This window comes from Cyphomyrmex costatus, unplaced genomic scaffold, assembly GCF_001594065.2.
Source record: "Cyphomyrmex costatus isolate MS0001 unplaced genomic scaffold, Ccosl1.0 scaffold1055, whole genome shotgun sequence".
Taxonomy (NCBI): Eukaryota; Metazoa; Arthropoda; class Insecta; order Hymenoptera; family Formicidae; genus Cyphomyrmex; species Cyphomyrmex costatus.
In genome coordinates this window covers 170,259-188,104 of record NW_017275014.1, presented here as the reverse complement: position 1 = coordinate 188,104, position 17,846 = coordinate 170,259, and the positions used below count along the sequence as shown (strand labels likewise).

Here is a 17,846-nt window from a genome sequence, read left to right as displayed (position 1 = left end):
ATAAGGTAAAGTCGCCTATTATGAGATAGGTTCCTAATATGAGATAGCGGGGTTTCTGCTAAACTAAGAAGCGCATGTGTTTGATTCATGAACTTTTTACTCTTAGCGTGTAGTCGTTGCAAAAAAAAGATTTATGAAATTAAATGTTGTCAAATTGAGGTTAGTCTATAATCTTGTTTTATTACGCTAAAGTAAATATTAGGTATTAAAATCTTCGTGCAGTGATAGAGAAAGATCGTATTCATAGGAAAACACGTGGTACAATGATTGTTTAACTGTAAAGATTAGATTTGGTGATCGTGAAACCGCAAGGCATGAAAGTCGTAATATGAGATACTCAGAATATTCCTAGCTACTACAAGATCTAAACAATTCAATGTCTCAAATCATATTATCAAACAAAATGTTAAAAATGACGATTCTATTGTTAAGATTACACACACACACACACACACACACACACACACATATACACACATACTCACATACACACACATCGAAAAATTATATAGTTATGCATAACATTTAAATTCGTTCCTACTTGCATGTAATATAATAAAAGCGTGTATAAAAAGCTCATCTTTATTTTTTCTTTAGTTTCCCGTTATGAGATACCACTTTACACAAGAAAACATTAAGAATTCTTTTTTTCAATGAGCAAAATCGGCACTTTAGGTAAAAAATTTCATACACAACAAAGTATAGGTACTATCGATCGCTAACTTTTGATAATAAATCTTGAATATATTTTTTTATAAAATTGACATAAAAATAGGAGTTAAGGTTGCAAATTAAATAAATTACAATTCTTTAAAGAAATTTTTGCTTTGATGAGTGCCAGGATGGTAATAATAAGTAAACGATTATTGTGCTGAGGATGACTTAAAAATAAAGTCGTAGCGTACGAGATTTGATATTACAAGATTTATAATTAATTGCGCAACCTAACAACCAGCGGTGTACTCCTATAGCCTTGAAGACATGTTTTTGATATTTGAAATTTAAGGAGTTATTTACATATGTTGAACGTAACATTAATTTAAGAATAATTTGATCTTTAAAGAAATCTCATATTAGGCGACTTTACCCTAATGATAATAATCCGATAAAGGTAGAAACGTTTTACATTATTGTTTGTACTAAATAGCAACTTAAAATCCAGCTTAGACTCTCGTAGCCTTTTTAATTGAATTTATTTTAATTTTAAGTCTTATATTAAATCATTTTTAATAATTAGTGATCCAATTTATCTACAGATCTTCATTGAAAACACAATAGAAACAATAATCACGCAAAGTGAACCATAAAAGCTAATTGTTTCTTGTAGTAATAAATAACTATAAATAATTATTCTATGCAATAATTAATAATAGTTCTAAACATTAAAAAACACCGAAAAAAACGTAAAATAGAAATGTACGTTGTTTAACGTATTAGTGCAATATTTAGTATTATATTTTTATATTTTTATATCTTTTATGTATGATATTTCTTCCTATTCCTAAAATTTCTTCTATTATGCAAGACTATAGTATAAAAAAAAAAAAAAATTTAACCAACTTTCAAACATCAGTCGATTAAAGTAGATATGACTTAAAATTTGATATGTTTAATGTGATACATATTGTCGTGATTTGTTTTACGTCGGTGAACGACCGGTGAATACCATGTGACGAGAACACGCTTGTCATCTGATTCCTGACAGTTTCGTAGCTTTCGTAGTTGAACTTTCTCTTTAGCGGGAATCGATAGAAACACTTCCGACGCCGGCGGCAATTTCGTCCGTGATTGTTCCTGCCCTTTGCGAGTTTGTCTTCTAAAGAGCTGCCTGGTCAAGAGATAAGCCAGCTCGATTACGCTCATTACCGAACCACCGAGACACAGACCGAAGATACCGCCAAAGGAAGCTGTAACAATTCGATTTCGTTAGAGATTCTACTAAGTAAAATTAATTCAAGCGAGATCAAAGATATGAGAATTCTCTGTTGTCGGCTAATCAAAATATTAAAATCTAACTCACCGAGGAGTGAATCCCAGCTGATGATGCTTTCCTTGCGATACTCGACGTACGACACATCGCCGAAAAATACGTACACAAAAGACACATTGTTTATATTGAAACCATGCCTACAAATATAATAAAAGGTGAATAAAAATTAAATATAAAAATACAATTTCTTTACCCATCAATAAGAAGTTATTATTATTATTAAAAGTTCATGCAGATAATATGAATAATCGCGTATCGCGAAAAAGAAGCTAACGTTCTTTTTATCAAAGACAACAAATAGACTCACGTAATATCAGAATCAAACCCCACATTTTCCATTTTAACATCTTCTGGACCAATAGTATACATCATATCTGTGCATTGGGGCAGGCACATTTTGCAAACTCCCATATTCGCGTAATCTGGTATTGATTCTAAATTTGAAAAAACAACACTGTGTACAATTCTCTGTGAAACACACGATGTATCTAATTATAATAAATGTATAATTAATATGTTTGAAATCGTTTTCTTACTTCGAATGTTCAAAAGGCAATTTATGTCGGGCAAGTAACATGTCCTCATTCCTTTATCTATCAACACGTTGAACACCATAACATTATTTTGATAATTATAATATGTAGTATTATTATATCGTATCAACCTTCCATCTGCATTCTAGGTCTTTTTGTTTAATCCAAGTTTCATTCTTTATTCTTTATTCTAAGATGACCCTTCACGATCAATAATACTGATCAGTAATATTGAATCGATATACTGACAGAGTATGCACATTAATATTTTTATAACCTTACATGATCAGTATTATTGATAATATATTTCACTTTAATTTTACGTATATTATTTATTGCAGTATGACATACTGTGACATGAATCCTAACAAAAACCGAAAAAATTTTATGATTTTTTTGGATCTTAATCTCTGTTCTGCCCGTTTCTTCGTCCAGATCATCAATGTTTAATCCAGGCTGCGTTTTACTTGACGCTCGCAATACTCGCGAGCATTGTTTTTGTCTCTGTTTAATTTGATAAACAACAAGGATAAAATGATTCTACAAACGTTGTGAGCGTTCAATGGAATGCAGTCTCAGTATCATCGTCGCCAGCTGTCTCAGTAAGAAACCTGACTATTTAATATAAACTTTTTTTAAGATTCCAATACTTTTTTTATTTAGATTTTTGTTACCAATACGTTGCAAGAATTTATTTTAACTCATAAAAGTTAAGAATACATATGTAAACTTTCTATCTATAAGAATACACTGCTAAATCTATTATGTAAAATTTAACCTAACGTTATCGCTGTTTCTACTAGATATATTGTGATTTTATACTAAAATAATAGTTAAATTTGACATTATACTAAAACAATGGTGTCAAATTGACACTGAATATATAGTGTCAAATATAACTACTGATTTAGTACAAAATAACGATATAATTGAGTAGAACAGAGAATCTAGAGGTTCTCTAGAATAGGAGCCATGGTGACTCACATTAGATTAAATTTGACACTATAGGTTTAAAAATGTAAGTTGTAAGAAAAGAACAAGAGAAATGTTCTTAAAATAATGTTTACGTAATTTCTGTTTTTAGAGTGATCAGTTCACGTTTCTTTTCTACTAGGTTCTCTATATTGAATGAATAAATACGCTTGCTCTCTCTCTCTCTCTCTCTCTCTCTCTCTCTCTCTCTCTCTCTTTCTCTCTCTCTATATCCTCCCACTCCCCTTCTCGTTGCTTAACAAAATAAATTTTTAAACTAAGTAGAATAAAGCGAATAAGAAGAACCGAAAAAACCATTAAAAGACCGTAATTTTTACGGTTTCGGTTTTCTTTATTGGTAAAAAAAAAACCGAAACTAAAACCGGAATATTTATATTATTTGATATCTTATTAAACTAGAATCGGAACCAAACTGAAAAAACATTTTGACCCGAATCCCTGTTGACCACACACGATGAGTAATATTATTCGTATTTGTTAATACTGACAGTATTATTAATAGTGTAGGGTCACCTTTAGACTTTTAAGAAATGTGGAAAAATTTAGAATTAATTTTTGGAGCAAATATCCACCTGTGTGAAGCTGGCCCTCCCAATATTAAAAAATCGGTTATTTTCTTCATGCATTCGTTTGCTCATCGTTTGCTCACGAATGCTCAATTGAAATTTTCGTTTGCTCACTCTTAGTTTAAAAGATATACGAAAATTATGTTTTGGGGGGCCAACTTTACTACCCATCAATATTAAAAAATCGATTTTTTTCTTCAAGCAAACGATGAGCAAACGAATGCATAAAGAAAAAAATCGAATTTATAATATTGGGGGGCTAGTGTGTAGTTGGCCCCCCAAAACATAATTTTCGTATATATTTTGAACTAAGAGTGAGCAAACGATGAGCAAACGAATGCATGAAGAAAAAAATCGATTTTTTAATATTGGGGGGCCAGTTTCACACGGATAATATATCCCTATTACAGACATAATAAAAAGATATTTTAGAAGGCAGACTTTCGCTCTCCTTTATTTCGAAAAAATTTCAGAGTGAAATTTCACTTATATCAAAAAAGATTCAGATTACAGACGAGGACTTATTTATATATCTATCGTACTATCACATTTTCATAATGTGTCTCCTTCTGCCAGATATAAAGTTATAAAGTATAGACAAAAGTGAAATTGAAGATCATAGATTTTAATCTTTTTATGGACACTCACGCGCCTCTGGATAGTAAAATGGCAGGCAGCCGCACAGATGATGTATGTGCTTAGCTATGCATTCCGATATGCACGATTGATGGCTGTAGCGAACGTCGCCCGGTATCTGTATAGGCATATTCATTGCAATTACATGAAATATGGAAGGCGAGAGAGTTTACGCAGATATTAACGTGCGCGATAAATAATGCTCGACCGAAGCCGAAAAGCACATAATTTTACCTCGTTATCGAAGTAACACAAACGTTTCTCCAGAGGGATGGCCTTCAAACTTTCCATGCCTCTGATAGAGGTCCCGGTAACGGATATCGCTAGGACGTGACCGGGCGACACGGCCGCAATGTGTACACCAATGTCGGGAAAATCAATTGGGTCATGTATCATAACGGAAGCTCCTACGTAAGGGCGCGAAGTAGCTTTGTACTTGTCAGGCTCTACATTTAAGGCGACCGCGAGTCCCACATCGCGGCCACTTCCGGGTGCTTTCTGCAAAAAAAAATTTCATTCTGTCCAATGTAATCGAAATTAGACGTCCTATAACAGAGTCTAAACACGAACGAGTTTATCAAAGTCCTACGAGAGAGAAAGATATACGTACAATCTCTTTATGTATACATATATAATATTTCACTCTAACTTGTACTATCTCACTCTGAGATCTCAATTAAGATTACAGAATAAATAATATAAATTAGAATGAAATAATATATATATAACGAGATAGTATACAATATATGTATATACCTATCGTTTTCTCTCATAGGATTTTGACAAAGTCTTTTATGACCGGGGTTGAGCTATTTAAAATTCTTTATTCGAAAAACAATATTTGTAAAATAATTATATCTTGTATTTCAACAAAATACATGCAAATATTTTAAATTTTGTATTCCAAGTGCTAAAATTGACATTCAACATTATTTGAATTACAAAATGAAAAAGTGTTTAATCTTTCGAATTTAAATACAAATACGTAATACTTTCATGTTTAGCTTTGCTGAAATACAAAATATTATATAAAATACATTTGCACTACAAATATTGTGTTTCGAATAAAAGTATTTCAAATATATGCCCAGCTTTGCTCGTGGCTGGATTATGTTATAGGGTCAAAATTCTAGTCAAAATCGATAGAGGATATCGAGCATTACCAAAATTGTGCGCACACCCGGTAAATCATCAGAAGTGTCGTTGAAATTAAATTGCTTATCTTTGGACCTGCGGTATAATGATAAAAGCATAAAATATACGTGTAATTATCGAATAAGTCTATATCGGACTATAAGGTCAGAGGTTTGTCGATTTTTTTAAATAACATTTCTATGCTTCTATTTTTATCAGATAAAACCAAACAACCGAATTATTGCAATTAACAAACTCTTAAAACAAAACAAATTAAAGTTAATTAGGCGCAATATTAGAATTATAAACAATTAGCATTATAAACAATATTTAAATATTAAACAATAAATATATAAACAATAAAATATAAACAATATTTAAATATTAAATCCTATAAGACTGTACATGAGTAACGTACGTAAGTAACACAATCAATAAGAAAATACCTTTAACGATCGATCTGGATCTTAGGTGCTAATTATAATTCCGTGTGAATTTATATGTATATTACATATGTGTGTGTAGTCTTTTAAATCACGCGCCTAACAATTTTTCGGCCTTGAAACGCAACTCTCTGAAACTACCGCAATAATATCATGAGTTAAATTATCTAGCAATTTAACAATTTGATATACTCATAGCATCTTGGATCTTAATAATGTTGAATGACATGTTAAAATCTATGAATGAAAATCTGTAAATAAATTAATTATTTACAGATTTTTAATATTATGCGTCATTCCAGCTCGACCGTTAAAAGCATTTTCTTATTGGTTGTGTTTTATTTCATTATAGTTATTTAAATATGTATTATGTTATCTATTTCCAATATTGCGCTTAATTAACGTCTGACATTCTGAATCGTCAAAGTCAAAGTTTTCTAAAGATTAAAACAAAGAGCTTTCTTCTAGATGAAGCAGAGGCAAAGTGGCGATTATGCCGAAACTTTACTTGTAACTTTATTCGACGAATATGGGTTTGTGAAGTTAGCACAACATTCTGTCGATATCAAAAAAATTATAACAGTTCCAGTAGCACTTTTCATAGAGTTCTACAGTTCCTTATAAAAATAAACAATAGGTCCGCATTTGTAATATTAAAAATTTTAAAATGAAAATATGTCGTGCTAACTTTGAGAATTTAGCACGATACTTTCTCCTCTAAAGTAAACGACAAATATTATCAATTTAAAATTTTACTTGCTTATATTTAATTACTTATATTTAAATTTTATAATTATTAATAATTGTTGGAATTTTGTTTTCATACTGTATATTTTAGTAGAACTCGGAGTAGTATTAATGGGAACTGTTGCCAAAATTGATAATATTTATCGTTTTTTGGTACTTTAGAGGAGAAAGTGTCGTGCTGGATTCTCGAAGTTAGCACGACATATTTTCATTTTTAATTTTTTAGTATTACAAATGCGGAACTATTGTTTATTTTTATAAGGAACTGTAGAACTCTCTCTCTATGAAAAGTGCTACTCGAACTGCTATAATTTTTTTTATATCGACAGAATGTCGTGCTAGCTTTACAGATCCAACAAATATGTCGAAACTTTTGCATAAACTGAGTATCTCATACAATAAAATAATGTTCAAGCAACATTGCAAATGTATAGTATATATATAGTATATATATATAGAATATAGCATTAATAAAGCGCTTTCTGAGAATTTTCTTGGGATAATTACCTGTATCCAACGTTTAGATCGTAGTGGGAGTTGAAAGCACAACAGAAACCCTCCTTGGACTTGACAGTCTTGAAGATCTTGCTGCAATCGTGAACCCTGCCGATCCAAGCGCACCTCAACAGCAACGCGCTGCAAGGCTGCATCAACTGCGAGAGACATTATTAATTTTTAACTGGAATCTTTTTTCAGCATCCGAACGGATCCTATGATTAATGTGTATTATCTCCTTGGAGATACAAATTAATCATTAGAACAATCATTTTTCACCTGCTCCATGAGCGCTTCGACCGTCATATCGAGTCTATCGAGGAATTGCCTAGCGGTTGTATTGTCCATCGAAATTTTGTCGGGTCGTATCAATTTTATTAGGGAGGAAAAAAATGTATCGCTGTCATTCGTGGTGAACCCATCCATCCATCTATTGAATTGCAAAATCGAGATGTAACATCGGATACGGAAATTTAATTCAATCGATTCAGAATTAATCAAACTAATTTTCGTACATATAGATCGTCACATTAAATAGGTACGAAAAACTTGTTCCATCAAATAATTTTTGAAGTTATAAAAAATAGTTATTGAAGAAAACTAAAAGGATACATTAACAAAACCGAAACAAAACTGTCGAGTTTAGAATAAATTTTTGTTAGGTAAACAGAAATTTTTTAAAAACTTTAAATTGTCTAATTTTGTATGTCAGAGATTTGCAATATCTTATCATGGCAAACTTCGTTTTTCCAATTTCATTTATTAATATAAGGGATTATGACAAACAACAAAAATCTCCTTCGCATTCCAACTGGATGTATTAAAACAGAAATCTTATTGATATCTTACAAATTCTTGGCAAGAAGATCGGCGTGTGGGCGGTAGACCTTATTATTATTACATATAGTGACGGCTGGAAAAGATACGTTCCATATCGGATTTGACGTGTAAATAGTCGTCACTATGGGATTGTTCGAGTAATTGGCCCACAAGCGTAACATCAATATAGTGCACAATACGATGGACAACATACAGATCTGTCGAGTACAAGAGTAAATTACGTTTCCTAGGCAATATTACTGAGCTTGCGTTTTTAAGATCATTATAAGGTCTTCACCATAAACCAGAGGAAACTCTCGATTACCGACGATCCTTCTATACTTATATAACGAAAACCGTGCAGATTCGTGTTCTTACAGTAGATATTAAACCAGCCTAGATGTCTTTTCACCCGCACGTATGCCAAACACTTGCGATATCCTATACGACATGTAGAATATTGATTTTTTGCCGAAGTGATATAATTAATTACTAAATTGATATTGATAGGTATTAATAAGCATCAATATATTGTATATTAATGTACATTAATAAATTAAAATGATGTTAGTGCATTACCATGCTTCACACTGTCAAATTTGAATTTCTTATTCCAATTCAGCTTCATGTTTTTCGAAGCTATCGCGTTAATGCTTGTATTATGACTGCCACTTGCCAAGGAAAACTACTGAATGACCAGGCATATTGCCTAACGCGTACTGTAATTTCTTTGATCAGCGGCTACCCTTCATTTCCGACCCGATTGCTGTGTATGCCATTTAATTTTCTATCAATATCCCTAAGTAAATTCGATGAAATGACATTAAGGTCTCCCAGTAATGTTCACCTGAACGTCCACTCTATTTTGATTATTATCTGCTCGCGAAGGTCGTAAATTTTAGATCAAATATTGCAGTATCATGAAACTCTATAATTTAAAATTTATTACATTCGACTAATTTTCTGATAAGTGATTGAAAAGAATTGTTTTTGTACGACAATACGACAAATTCATCATACAGTGAGGTTAAAATATAAGTGTCTATACAGGTCTGAAGCATTTTATGTACAATCGTAATTCTAATTACTAGACTAATTTTTTTGTTAAGTAATTGAAACATGTACGGCTGTTACTGTTTTAAAAGTGTTATATATTTCATACATTTAGATCTAGATATATCTGTACAAGTTTGAGACGAAAAGTATTTTACACTTTATCGCAATTTAACTAATGTTACTTTCATTTATCAAGAACTTTTATAGTTTTTCTGAAAATGTGCTTTTGAGGCTTTCACGGGTATTATCTTCAAAGATAGCAGAAGGTTTGCCGTGTTTTTATCCACCGCTAATGCCAACGTTTCGTGAACCTTGCCATTCATTTTATCAGGGCGAGAAGCGCATGATACCTTTTTCTGATTTTTTTATTTAAGGGGTCTAACTCTGACAGGGTCAAAAACAAATTTAAGATTTTCTTTTTAATTAACTATAATACTTCATAGAATTAAATTGTATTTTATATGTGAAATTTATATTTCATCAATCGCGGAGGGATCGGACAGGTGTAATATTTTCGGGGGTAGTCTGAAATCAAAAAGCAAAATATTTTCTTATAAATATATGTAACAGTGAAGAGTATAAGGGTTTTTTTAGTTTTGTTCAGAAATGTAGAAAATAGCTCAATTTAAAAATTGTTTTTTAATTTCTTAAAATAAGAACTTAAAATATTTGTTATAAATATGGTAAATAGATTAACATATTGAAAAAGTCGTGCACTACATAATAGGTAATTTTTTTAAGAATATTTCTGTCAAAATTGAAGTCAATTGGATTATTATAGTTTCGGAGAAAAGTTTACACCCGTCTTGAGAAATATGGTTTCAGTTATAATAAAGTAGTCTTACCTCTAATCTATACAATTCCATCACCATACACCTCGCTTTCAGCTTCTAGAAACTTGTCTTCAGCTTCTTTGAATATTCTGTGACGTTGTTGAGTCCAAAGTAAAAGAACGTGATCCTCGAGATGCAAAAACACAAAAGATAGTAGAGTTGTTTCTCGGTTAGAATCTGTTACTCACGTACACGGTAACTTAATCTCCGCCTCCCTATAAATTCTTATAACTTGGTCAATTTTTGAAACTTTAACCTCGGCCTTGGCTTAAAATATTCATAAAGATTCAAATTTTTTTAAATGCAAAAAAATTATCGATTTTTTCAAAATTTCAGAATGATTAGACCCTTTAAAAGAATTAATATTCATCATGCTGCTATTAAATCATAAAGGTTAATGTAAAAAGCAACAGTGTAGGAGTTTAATTTTACCAATTTAACGGTTGATCATATGAAAAAAAAAAAAAAACAGTATTTCTCCTTGAAAGTACTAACTCTTATTTGACAAATAAAAGTAATAATTAGTAATTCTACTTATCTACAGATCTTCAGTAATTCTACTTATCCACAGATCACAATAGATGCAATAATTACTCAAAGTAAGTCACAAGAGCCAATTATTTCTAACAGTAATAAATAATCATAAATAGTTACTGTATATGATAATTATTCTATGTAATAATTAATAATCGTAACAATCGTAAATATTATACACTGAAAAAAAGTAATAACTTACAAATGTATTTTGTTAACATATTAATGCAATATTTAGTAAATATCACCAAACCATAGTAATAGTAGTCAACTGTAATAGTAATATATGATAATTAGAAAAATAAAATATTTAAAATATAAAATTATCATTTTATTAATTTTAGTTATATGATCAAACATTTAATTGAAATTATTTCGTTAAAGCTTTAGTAATTATCATCTACTTAAGCTTCATAATCATTACTAGACTTTTTTCAACGTATAATATATTTTCCATTTTTAGGTCCTGTATACACAATAGAAGAAATATTACATAGAAATAAAAAATTAGAACTAGAAATTAAACAACGCAAAATTAGCTCAATATAGGTTCAATTTATTCTCTATTCCTAATCTTTGATTTCTCAGGCCGATCCAATTTTAGCTTCGGAGCAGAAACGCTAAAGCCATTGATATAAGAAAATCTCAAGATGAATAAGATTTCGGGGAAACTGCAAAGCGTTGATAAACGTTACTCAGACGTGTATCAGCACTTTACAGTCCTTCCCCCCGAAACCACATTTATTTTTTAGCATTGATGGCTTTGCATTTTGGCTTCGAAAAGAAAATTGAATAGACCTGCTCTATATATTTATTATTTTGTTCTTAATGTTGCTTCTATTGTGCACAAGATTTCAATCATACAAAACTTTTTAACAACTTATCCAAAATCAATTCGAAACATTAAAGTAAATTGTGACTTAAAATTTGACACGTTTCATGTGATTCGAGTTGTTAAGGTTTGTTTTACGTCGATCGACTGATTTATACCACGTGACGAAGACACGTTTCTCATTCGATTCCTGACTATTTTGCGGCTTTCCCAGTTGAATTTTCTCTTTAGCGGGAATTGACAGAGACACTTCTGACGCCGGCGGCAAATTCGTACGTGCAAATTGTGCCTGCCATTTGCGAGTTTGTCTTCTAAAGAACTGTCTGGCCAAAAGATAAGCCAACTCGATTATGCTCAACACTGAACCACCGAGACAGAGACCGAAGATACCGCCAAAGGATGCTGTAATAATTCAAGCAATTTCGTTAGATTCAACTAAATAAAATTAATTTAAACGAAATCAATGGCAAATTCTTAATCACTATAGCTATTCGAAATATTGGAATCTAACCCACCGAGGAGCGAATCCCAGCTAATGATGTTTTCTTTGCGATACTCGACATACGACACATCGCCGAAAAATACGTACACAAAAGACACATTATTTATATCAAAACCATGCCTAAAAATATAATAAAAAATATGAGACCAAAGTATAAAAATATAATCTCTTCACGCTCAATAAAGAACTATTATTATTACTATTAAAAATTCGTGAAAATAATATGAATGAACACATATCTGACGAAGAAGAAGCTAATGCTCTTTTCATTAAAGCAAACGAGTAGACTCACATTAGATCAGAATCGAACCCCACATCCTGTGGGGTAATCTTTTCTGGAAGGATAGTGTATAACATATCTGTGCACTCAGGTAGACACTTTTTGTTGCACCTTTTCACTTCCGCGTTATCTGGTATTGATATAGAATTTTGAAAAACAACACGACATGCAGTTTTATATCATTTCCAATATACGATATATCTAATTATAATATATATGTAATTAATATTTGTAAAGTTTTCTTACTTCGGACACTCAAAAGGCAATTTATGTCGGGCAAATAACATGTCCTCATTTCCTTATCTATCAGCACATTAAAGAACATAACGTTAAGTAGTTTATGTAAATTGTATTATTTTTGTACTATTATATGGTATTAACTTTTAAATCAGTATTCTAGATCTTTTTTGTAAATTTTATTAATAAATTTCGCTCGTTTTTTTGTAGTGCAAATTATAATAAATAACGGTCTATATTGAGCTAAATGAATTTAATATTGTCCTTAAATGTATAATATAAGAACATAAAAATAAAATATAAATAAATAATATTATATGAAATAAAAATAATATAATATGGGATAAAAATTATATTATATGAGATGAAAATAATACGATATGAGAACATAAAAATAAAAAAAACTAAAGTGTCGTACGTTTCGGAATTGATGAGATTGAAATTAAAGAATACAGGGAAATTTATTTTATTAAGTAATTTTGTGTATTTTTTTGTGCACACTCACGCATCTCTGGATAGTAAAATGGCAGGCAGCCGCACAAATTATGTATGTGATTGGCCATGCACTCTGATACGCACGATTGATAGCTATAGCTATCTCTGCCTGGGACCTGCATGTAAATAGTTATTATAATTAGGTACGTGAAATACGGAAGGCGAGAGTTTTGCAGATGTTAGCACTAAATAACGCTTGACCGAAGACGAAAGGCACGTAATTTTACCTCGTTATCGAAGTAACACAAACGTTTCTCCGAAGAGATGTCTCTCAAACTTTCCATGCCTCTGATAGACGTCCCTGTAAGGGTTATTGTTAGAAGTTGGCCGGGCGTTACGGACAAAATCTGTGCACCAATGTCGGGAAAATCAATTGCGTGTTGTATCATAACGGAAGCTCCTACATAAGGGCGCGTAGTAGCTTTGTACATGTCCGGCTCAACGTTTAAGACGACCGCGAGTCCCATGTCTTGGCCACTTCCGGGCGCGTTCTGCAAGTGAAGAGTTTATCGTGTGTTATCACAACGTAATCGAATTTAGGAGTCCTATAACAGAGTCTGATCACTAGCGAGCTTATCAAAATTCTATGAGAGAGAAAGTATATTGTATATTGTGTATTATATACATATGTATATAATACAATATAAAATATCTCACTTTAACTTAAAAAACTTCTGATTATCTATATATACATATATATACTGTATGTGTGTGTATGTGCGCGTGCGTATGTATATATAAGGAGATATTATATATCTCTTTCTCTCCTCCGTAGAATTTTAACAAAATTACTCATAGCAAGGGCTATTTGAAATATATTTCTTTGTAAAATATTATTTGTAAGACAATTGTATTTCGTACTTTGTGTTTCCTGTATGTAAACTAACAATAAGATTGACCACTAATCTTATAATTTAAGTTATAAAATACAAAAAACTTTCAATCTTCCGATTTTAAATACGTAATACTCGCACTTTCACGTTTAGCTATGCTGAAATATTATACAAAGTATATTTGTTTTACACACTGTTTTAAATAAAAAATATTTCGAATGTACATGCTCAGTCCTGTTCGCGACTAGATTTCGTTATAGGGTTTCTAAAGCAATACGAGGATATGGAGCATTACCAAAATTGTATGCACACCCGGTAAATCATCAGAAGTGCTGTTGTAATCGGTAATATTAGGTTTCACGTCATCGGCCCTATAAGGAACAATGACGAAAACATAAAAGACACATCTAAATATCGGACGAGTCTGTATCGGACTAATGCCAAAGGTTTGTCGAATTTTCAATCACGCTTTTTTCTGTGCTTTTTATTTTATATCAAATAAAATCAAATTGAATAAAATTATTAATTTTATAATAGTGTTATCTATTTATGTAGATATTAGATATCATTTTTCTAATATTGCGCTTAATTAATTGCGCCTAGCTTTCATTTGCTTATATATTTTGAATCATTAAAGAACCAATGTTATATAAAGATTGAAGAAGAAACCTTCCCAGCTTCTAGATGAAGCAATGGCGATTACTTATACTGAAACTTCATCTGCAACTATATCTGACGAATATGACGAACCTTTTGCACCAATTTGGCAATCCATACAGCAAAGCGATATTTCAGCAACATTGCAAACATTGCAGCAATATTGCTTTGTATGTATAGATACAATATGTATAATGTACAGAATAATTATAGCATCAAACAAGTAATATATATTTTCGAGGATTATCTTGCAACAATTACATGTCTCCACCGTCTAAATAGTGTGAATTGAAAGCGCAACAAAAACCCTCCTTGGACTTGACAGTCTTAAAGATTTTGTTGCAATCGTGAATCTCGCCGATCCAAAGGCATCTCAGCAGCAATGCGCTGCAAGGCTGCATCAACTGCGAGAGACATTATTAATTCTTAATCCGAATCTCTCTCTTTTTTTTTAACAGATCCTATGAATCTGTATCTCCAATCATTAGAACAATCATGTTTCACCTGTTCCATGAGCGCTTCGACCGTCATGTTGAGTTTATCAAATAGCTGCTGCGCGGTCGCATTATCCATGGAGATCTTGTTGGGACGTATCAATTTCGTTAAAGATGTAAAAAAATTGTCGCTGTCATTCGTAGTGAATCCATACTTGTATCTATTGAATCGCGCAAAATTGGAACATATTATAATCTCGGATATAGAGATTCAACATAAATCCAAAATTAATTAAACTAACTTTCGCATATGGATCGTCAGATTTTAGATAGATATAGAAAATTTGTCCTGTTAAACTTTATATTTGATATAGTTTTTATGAAAAGAATTGAAAGAAAAATTAGCAAAACCAAAAAAAGACTGTCGAGTTAAAAATAAATCTTTTTTTAAATAGAAATTTTTTAATTTTATTTTTTCAAGTTTCTAATTTGTGTTATTATATTGATATAAGAGTTCATGGAAACTGACGAATCCTTCGTACCTGAATATATTATAATAGATATGTTATTAATATCTTACAAATTCTCGGCAATTAGGTCGGCGTATGGACGGTAGACCTTATTATTATTACATATGGTGACAGCTGGAAAAGGCATGTTCCATACCGGATTTGATGTGTAAATAGTTGTCACTGTGGGATTGTTCCAATAATCGGTCCATAAACGCCACATCAATATGACGCAGAGCACGATGGAAGATATACAAACCTATCGCATATAAGAATGAATTACCTTTCCTGAACAATATTTTGCTGAGCTTCCTCTTGCGCTCTTGAGATCATTATAGGGTTCTCACCGTGAACCAGAGAACATTCTCGATTATCGACGATCCGTCTATATTTATGTAACGAAAACCATGCAAATTCGTATTCTTACAGTAGGCGTTAAACCATCCTAGGTGTTTTTTCATCCGTACATATGGCAGACATTTACGATATTCTATTACGACATGTAGAATATTGATATGCCGAAGTAATAAATAATTACTAAATCAATATTGATGGATATTAATAAGCACAAATATATACAGTATGGCATATAAAACAAAACATTAGAATAATTCGGAAATTAAACGCTGTAAGAAAAAATGTTTCAGACAAAAATAATGTGATTCAGAAGGGGATAAATAATGATAAAATCTTTTTTTTAAAATCAATTTTTCAATATCACATAGAGGTCATCTCCACTTTTTTAATTAGAAAGGTATTGACTTTTCGTTAATGTTACCTTAATATTTTTATATATAGAATTAGAGAAAAATATTATATATCATATTATTTGTATAATATATTATATCATTTATAGGTTTTAATGTGTCATTCAACATTATTAAGATCCAAGATGCTATAAGCATCAAATTTGTTAAATTGCTAGATAATTTAATGTAGAGTAGCATTTCAAGACCGAAAAATTTTTCGGCGCGCGGCTCAAAAGACTACATACGTAATATATAAATTCACACGAAATTATAATAGCACCTAAGATCCAAGCTCGACCGTTAAAGACAATTTCTCATTGATTGTGAAAATAATTTTATTTAAAAAAGTGATGGTGACCTTAAAAAAATCAATTTCTTTTAAATAATTTTATTATGATATTATTTATCCCCTTTCAAATCACACAGGTTTTGTCTGTAACATTTTTTCCGTGTTTAATTTTCGAGATATTCCATTATTTTATTTTGCCTTACCTTGTATATTAACAAGTTAAAATAATATTAGTGCCTCACCATGCTTTATACTGTCAATTTTGGATTTCCTTTTCCAACGTGGTGTCATGTTTTTTGAAGCTCCCGTTAATGCTTATATAAAAAACAAGTTGCCATTTACCAAGAAAACTATGGAATGACTGCAATGCATATATTGCCGGACACGTACTACAATTTCTTTGGCCAGTGGCTATTCCTTATTACCGACTTGATCGCTGCATGTCATTTAATTTTCTATCATTATCCCTAAGTAAATTCGATAAAATGACATTAAGGTCTCGGTAATGTTCACCTGAACGTCTATTCTATTTTGATCATCTGCTCGTGAAAGTCGCAAATTTTAGATCTAATATTCCAATATCATGAAATACTATAATTTAAAGTTTATTGTTTATTACATTTAATTAGTTTTAAGTAATTGAAAAAAATTGTTTTTAAATAAATTACGACAAATTCATCATAGTCAGGTCGAAATATAGGTATCTATTATACATGTCTAAAGCATTTTATGTATTATATTATCGTAATTCTAATTACTAGACTAATTTTTTTGCTAAGTAATTGAAGTATGTATATCTATCACTCTTCTTGAAAGGGTGACATATTATGATATTTGCATATTTCATGTATTTAGATGTAGATATATCTATACAAGCTCGAGAAGGAAAGTATTTTATATCTTTATTGCAATTTAACAAGAGTTACTTTTATTTACATAAAACCCTTATAGTTCTTCTAGTTTTTTATTTATAAAAATTGTTATTAATATTCATCAAGTGTTGGTATTAAATCACAATAAGTCAAAGGCAACAACAGCAGGATGAGTTAATTTAAACGATTTGATGGTTGACTTGATAAAAATAACAGCCTTTCTCTTTGTACTAACTTTTATTTGACAAATAAAAAGTATCCGTTACAAATAATTGTAAACTGTTTATCTTATACAGTACACGTAATCGTGATACGTACGAGTGTATAGCGCTCTCTCTCTCTCTCTCTCGCTCTCTCTCTCTCTCTCTCTCTCTCTCT

The 17,846-nt window shown here is 31.1% G+C and overlaps 1 protein-coding gene across 1 annotated transcript in view; it reads right to left on the bottom strand.

Moving 5' to 3' along the window:
• Nucleotides 1–1,593: 1,593 nt before the first annotated feature.
• The window catches only part of LOC108774928 (uncharacterized), an 85,423-nt gene continuing 69,170 nt past the window's right edge, over nt 1,594–17,846 (bottom strand). The window contains exons 12-26 of the mRNA XM_018541175.1: nt 15,120–15,270; nt 14,877–15,019; nt 14,254–14,329; nt 13,353–13,616; nt 13,130–13,241; nt 12,406–12,523; nt 12,127–12,233; nt 8,655–8,797; nt 8,387–8,574; nt 7,817–7,967; nt 4,941–5,216; nt 4,731–4,836; nt 2,298–2,424; nt 2,021–2,127; nt 1,594–1,907 (exon numbers count right to left, since the gene is read on the bottom strand). Of these exons, the coding sequence (XP_018396677.1) occupies nt 1,594–1,907; nt 2,021–2,127; nt 2,298–2,424; nt 4,731–4,836; nt 4,941–5,216; nt 7,817–7,967; nt 8,387–8,574; nt 8,655–8,797; nt 12,127–12,233; nt 12,406–12,523; nt 13,130–13,241; nt 13,353–13,616; nt 14,254–14,329; nt 14,877–15,019; nt 15,120–15,270 (2,383 nt within the window). The remainder of the gene's footprint in view (nt 1,908–2,020; nt 2,128–2,297; nt 2,425–4,730; nt 4,837–4,940; nt 5,217–7,816; nt 7,968–8,386; nt 8,575–8,654; nt 8,798–12,126; nt 12,234–12,405; nt 12,524–13,129; nt 13,242–13,352; nt 13,617–14,253; nt 14,330–14,876; nt 15,020–15,119; nt 15,271–17,846) is intronic.